Genomic DNA, 6,544 nt, shown 5'->3' on the forward strand with positions numbered 1-6,544 from the left:
TTTCTATTTACTTCCATTTTCCTAATCAGTAATTTTCTTGAATGTTCAATCTCCTTCTATATATGAAACTTCTGGTCAGAAATCACTTAAAAATTGAACTGTACACAACAGCAGCTACAGCATCAAACATTACCTAACATGAATATATCAGAAATCATGTACAAACAAGGTAATGAATTTCAACTCTACAAGAAAACACTGGCTCTAAGTTACATTTAGATGTCAAAACAAAAGTTTCACAGCAGCATGTCAAAACGGGAAATAGGCATTTTCAAAAGCTATTTACAGACTTAGTGATCAGTAACCTGTTATGGTACAGACGGGATAATGCATTTGGATAAAACAAAAATGCAGAGCTGAAGAATTAAATTTCAAGATTTTTCATAAGAATACAAGTTTCTAAGACTATCTCATGACGTTTAGCATGACATATAATTATAGAAAATCTTTCACTAAACAAAGATGATCCTACAGGTTAAAAAAAGAAACAAACCTGAAGTCATAACGGGATTTCTAAACGAAGTCAACAGAAACAGCTTACCTATGCTCTTTCACAGAAAAGCTTGGTACCCCAAACAGATCTCCAAGAAGGTCATCTGAACAATAGACAATGTGCTGTTGCTTTTTATCATATAATTGTTTTGACATAATATACTGGCCAAGGTAGAATAAAACCTGAAACAGAAATGAAATCTATGACTAGAGAGAAATCAATGCCACAATCTGAAATATGTATATAGCAAACAGGCTATAAAGTGTTAGTATCAACCTCTGTACCATATCTACCAGGAAGTTCTCAGGAATAGGTTTGATGCCACCTAACACAGAATTTGAGAAGTGGGAGCAATAGGGCAGCTCTCTAGTCCAAGTTAGAGACAAAAGGAATCCCAACTGTAACATACCCAACAAGCAGTCATTCAGTCTCTGCCTGAAGACCTCCTGGGAGTGGGAGTCTGCCACCTCTCATTCCACCCTGGGAGATCAGTTAGAAACTTTTTCTTAAAGCTTAAGTTTGCCTCTTTGCAATTCCCCCCGCCCCGCCCGCTGGTCCCTGGTTCTGCCCTGTGTGGTCCAATGAAACTAAGGACTGTGCCTCCTCCACGTGACAGTGCTTGAACTTCACTGTCACATCCCTCAGGTGGCTTCTTCTGGATAAACACATCCACTTCTTTCCACCAAACCTCAGCAGTCATGGACTCAAAACTCTTCTTCCTGACTGCCCTCCTCCTGAATACTCTCAAGCTTATCACCATCCTTCTTCAAAAATTACTAAGAATCCAATTCACTAAGTAAGGTCTGACAAGGTTAAGAGTGGTGAGATTTTAATCTTTCTATAAAAACGTGTTTTTCAGAGAACTGTTCCAGAATGATGTGTAGTTAAAGCTGATAGATCTTCTGGATTCATGTCTGTGATACCGCCATCAAAAGTAACTAAATTACAAGAGCTTTCTAAACTACGATGACTTAGCATCTTTCTCCTGTGGTAGTCAGTTTCTGTTCCTTTGCAATCACAAAGCTCGAGAGCCTACGAACACATTACCACGAGACAAATATTCTGCTCACTAACAACAACAGAGAACAACCCCAGGAGATCCCAGAGAGAGGGCAAGTTAAACTCTACCCACATCCAAGGGGGCCTTAAGAGTACAAAAACTGATATTCTCATGAGTCATCAAAACATTCATGTTCTGAGAATTGAATTTTGTTCTGACAAAGATGGCTAAACTAAAAACTTGACCACGGACTTCTAACGTCCCTATCTTCTCACTCCAGTTACCACAGGACAGACATGTCTAAAGAATTCACTGCTTTCCTGGATTCCCACAATTACTTAAATTCCTAAGTATGAGCTCTCCCTCTCCACCTGCAAGGCTATAGCTGTGAATAAACACCCTATGATCCACAGTCTCACTAGCCCAGCTACATTTCTTCCCTCCATGTTTTTTACTTACAGCTGCTGATGCCCCCTCCTCTTATGTAATCTCCTCTCTGTCCTTCTGTTCCTGCTCTTTTACGGTTCTCCTGCCAGTCTAAATAATCTTCCTCAATTTTCTTTGCAGGATCATCACCCACTAACATGATAAAGTCCCCGAAATTCTGTCCTGAGTGCTCCTCTCTTCTCCCTTTGACCTCTTTCAGTCATCTCATAATCTCCCATGGATTCAGTTATCTCTGTGCAGATGACTACAAAATCAACATCATCAGAAATAGTCTCTTGGATTCCATACAACATTTCCAACTGAATGATGTACAAACATACAGAAGAGAAACTCATCTTTTCTCTCCAATCTGTCCTTCATCCAAATTTCTCTTTCCGTTGAGAGCTCCATCCTCCTTACAGTCAGCCAGATTCACAATCTTAGATATCTTTGATTCTCATCACTTTCCACATCCAATCAGTTGTCAAGTTTTGTCAATTCTACCTCCATAAAGTCTCTTATGTCATTCCCTTCTTTCAGACACACATAGTCAGCACCTTATTTCAGACCCTTATCACCTATTACCTGGACTATTCCAGTAACTTCCTAAATGGTTTCCTTTATTCCAATTTCTCCCCTTTCCAAACCACCCTCCAGGTAACTGCCAAAATAATCTTCCAGCAAAAGTCTAGCCATATCATTCCTGTGCTAAATGCTCCAGGTAGATGAACTCCTCAAACCTGGGAATCAAAACCCTTTCCAGTTCCTACTTCCCCATCTCTCTTCCAGTTAAACTGGTCTAATTCTGGTTCTCTAAACTTAGCTAAAGCCCAGAAGCCTTAGACTCCTTCCAGGTACATCCTAAGTGCCACCTCTTTCTGAAAGCCTTTCCACTTTTCCTAATTACTTTTGCAAGTAGTTAATTAAATAGGGTATTTCCAATCTCTCAAAAGAAAGCTCTTTCTTCAACATCAAGGATTATTTTCACTGTCTCTGAAACCTCAAAACTTTGCATGTTTAAGAAATGTGCAATGAATTGAAAACTAAAATTCCCTTGGAGGCAGAATATGAAATGGGAAAAAAAAAGTAAAACTCACATTATTGGTCCCGAACAATACCATTTGACTTGAAGCTTAAAAAGAAGCACGCAGGCTGGAAGTACACACTGCTGAACGATTCCCCTAGTTGGGGAGGTAAAAATGGTAAAAATATTCTAAGTTTCTACCCTCTTCTTTCCTCTTCCTAGAGAACAAAAGCTAAGAAGCAACGCTTCACTTCAAAACTGGCCTTGAAGGAAAAGAAGCACCCTAACCCATGCTCAACCAACTGATATGATCATCCTTTCTCTTTGTCAGAGAATAGTGAAACCTATAATAGGCATAGAGTAAAAGGAAAGGCCTCTCTTCTACCCATCAACATCCCAAAAGACATCCTTTTGGACTAAAAAGATCTTTTTTTTTTAAATTAAATTACTCTGGGAAGGAGAATAGTGTAATGATCACATTAGTGCCAAATTACGATGAGAATAAAAATGCTGACTTAGGAAAAGGGAAAGAATTCTAGAGCAGAGGAGGATTTGGGAAGAAGTAAGGCCACAACTTTGCATATGATACCACTGTAGGCAGAGTTGAAATGCTTCCAATATAATGCTTTCTATTTTATTTATAAAGGATAAATCATGAGTTAAAACATAGTTCACATTATACAAAGTGCCTATAGGTAAGCTAGCTCAATAGTACTCCAAGTACATACATTATCTTCTCTGTGACCTCCCTGTCTCTTCCACTTGAAACCTGATGCTAGTATTTTCCACTGAGTAGTAGCATCAGTATATTAAAGTAGTGTTACGCACCTACAAAAAGAGTCAAATTCCTTCTACTATCTCATCTCCCTAGCAGCTGAACAAATTCCTCCACAATGTAACTATTTCACCATGACTGTAAGTTATATTATGCTGAACAAAAAAAATTTAATTGTATTTCATCTCAAAATACAATGTACTTCTTTCATAATTTCTGAATATACCTTACCTCCTTCAATGTGAATGTTTCTTTCTGTGCACCAGCAAACTTCAACAACTTCAAGAGCAATGGTTTTGGTCTAACCTATAAAGTACAAACATCATCTATAACACTTGGAAAATCTTTCTACAACCAAGAGTTTCTTAGTATGTAACCACGTAAAATAATCAAATACATGAAATCATAAAGTGTGGTGTGGCAGTGCTAGATTTGGAATCATAGGGCTCAGGTTCAAAACCTCTTTCTGGGTCTCAGCTTCTTCATCTGTAAAATGAGGGAGTAGGGACTAGATGGCCTCTAAGGTCCCTATCAGTCCTTAATCTACCATCTACCCAAGACTATAGATTACCTACATTTAAGTTTGATCAAGCCACATCGTGGACTGTCATGGAAGTCTAAAATAGGCAGGAATGAAAGAATCACAGCATCCAGAATCCTAAGATCTTACAAAACAATCCTCTTAATTTTACAGATGAGGAAAAGGAGGTCCAGAGAAGTAAAGCAATCAGTCCTCATAGTTATGAGCCTGTACGAGTTGGAGCTAGAACCTAGCTCTTCTCCTCCAGATCAATGCTCTTTCCATTATGCTACAATGCTTCCTTAGGGCCTGGGCACTTGATTTCATAGAGGACCAAACCTGGGAAATACAGGACTTAAGCTCAAGTCCCTGCTTTACAAGTTGCTATCAGCTTAGACCTTGGGCATGTCACAACTTCCGTGACTCAGTTTCTTCCTCTGCAAAATGAAAACGTTAGACTAGATGACCTGTAAGGTCCTTTCCAGCTACAGAGATATCAGTCTATGTAAACTATTCCATAAGGGTGTGACTTAAACTCCTGCCACTGCCAAGTCAAAAACTTAGCCAAAAAAACAGCCTTGTGGATTTAGTTTAACCTAATGTAATAACCCCCAAAACATAACTTTCACGTGGTTCTTCAAGGCCTGAAATTACTTTTTCAGGACTCCCTATCTCAAACATTCAGCATATCAATGTCTACTAGATTGTGAATTATGAGGGCCGAGACCTTCTCTTTTCTATTTTGTATCCCCTACAGCACCTAAGACTCTTGCAAACAGAACGTACTCCACGTCTGTTGAAGAAATATACTTCATACTTCACCAGAAAGTAGTTCTAATTTAAAAAAAAAAAAAGTTGTTCTAATTCTTACCAACCCTTTGGTTCACGATTAAACAAAGGTACACTCTTCTAAACAGAGAGCTTCTGGGGTTTTTCCACTCAAATACTAACAATTACACTGCTCAATTTATGCAGCTACGATGAGGTAACAGCTTGAGATCCAACCCGAAAAACCTGTACTTATGGAAATAGCTATTCCATGTTCAACTAAAAGGCAAATGTTCATTCCGAAAAAATCAACTTTAAAATAAAATATAAAAATAGAGTAAGTACAAACTTTCATAAAAAGATATCTGTAATACCTTTTTTTTTTTTACCAGAAACAAAGCACGTAATAATAATGATAGAATCATAAACCTCTGAAATTTCCTATCAACTCTTTTTATGCCAGGCGGCCAGTTAGCATTTTAGCTCGTGTCTACTACGTGCAAGAGGCCCTGTACCCTAGGTTCAAGGACCGACTTCTCAGGTAAGGAGGAGACAAAGACTTCTCTTATTCAAAATGTAAACTTAGAAAGAAAAAGTGCTCCCAAAGGTCCTTAATTTCCCTCTAAAGACTCCATAAACCACATCTTGACCAGTCATCCTAACCTGAAAACTTCAAGACTTCTCAGGACAGCTCAGAACAGGACAGAAAGAGAAAGAATAAGACTTAAAGCCTAACTTTCAGCGCCTTCGCTAGATTTAGGCGGGGGGAACCTCACTCTGCTAATGCTCCCGTTAGGAACAAGCCTACACGGTCGGATTGGAACTTCTCTTTTCGGCCTGAGGGGGACAATCGGATCGGGGTCCACTTTACAAGAGGAAAACCCTAGGAAAGCGGGGCTTCGTCACTTGTAGCTGAAACCCCCACGGATGACGGGGCGCAGGGAGGCAGAGCGCTGGGGACAAGCAGACTAACCAGGGTCTCTTGTTCCGAAGCTGGCATGTGTGAGGTGCTTAAGGCACCGTCTGCATCGGAAGACATTCTGGTATTGCACACTTGCCTAAAATCGGGAAAAGAAGCACAGACGACACAAGCGTGAGAAAACCGACGCCATGGCACCCGAGGCCCCAAAGTGGACGAGGCGTGAGAAGAAGCGAGAGACCCGATCAGAGAAGCCCGCGCCCCTCACCTGGGTCAGCACGGGAAGAGCTCGCCGAGGTCCGCCGGAGGACAGCTCCTGAAACCCAGAGGCCGGCAGGTGGCGGCTTCCATACCCGCGGCCCGCGGCCAAGTCGGGCCTTAGCTCCCCAGCACGGCCGCCGCCTGACGGGGCCGAACATGACCACCCCGAAGAGGAAAAGCTCGGTCAAGCCGCGGGCTGGCCCCGACCTCGCCCGACGACTTGCCGAAGAACCGGCCCCGGTTCGCCTGCTCTGCCCCCCACCCCCACGGGGGCCCGCCGGCCCCGACTTCCGGCTACCTTTGTCCCCGGATGCGAAGACCCCCTCCTCAACACCGTCCGCTTCTTCCTTTCCCTTTC

The 6,544-nt window shown here is 41.4% G+C and overlaps 1 protein-coding gene across 5 annotated transcripts in view; it reads right to left on the reverse strand.

Moving 5' to 3' along the window:
• Nucleotides 1-6,288, reverse strand: part of LOC140516643 (E3 ubiquitin-protein ligase Mdm2-like) — a 29,275-nt gene extending 22,987 nt beyond the window's left edge. The window contains exons 1-3 of one of the 5 annotated variants that reach the window (XM_072627644.1): nt 6,194-6,288; nt 3,950-4,024; nt 542-675 (exon numbers count right to left, since the gene is read on the reverse strand). In XM_072627644.1, coding sequence (XP_072483745.1) covers nt 542-648 — 107 coding nt within the window. In that variant the 5' untranslated portion in view covers nt 649-675; nt 3,950-4,024; nt 6,194-6,288. The other 4 variants (XM_072627641.1, XM_072627645.1, XM_072627642.1 and 1 more) reach the window with 4 other exon arrangements.
• Nucleotides 6,289-6,544: the final 256 nt, after the last annotated feature.

This window comes from Notamacropus eugenii, chromosome Y (genome assembly GCF_028372415.1).
Source record: "Notamacropus eugenii isolate mMacEug1 chromosome Y, mMacEug1.pri_v2, whole genome shotgun sequence".
Classification (NCBI taxonomy): Eukaryota; Metazoa; Chordata; class Mammalia; order Diprotodontia; family Macropodidae; genus Notamacropus; species Notamacropus eugenii.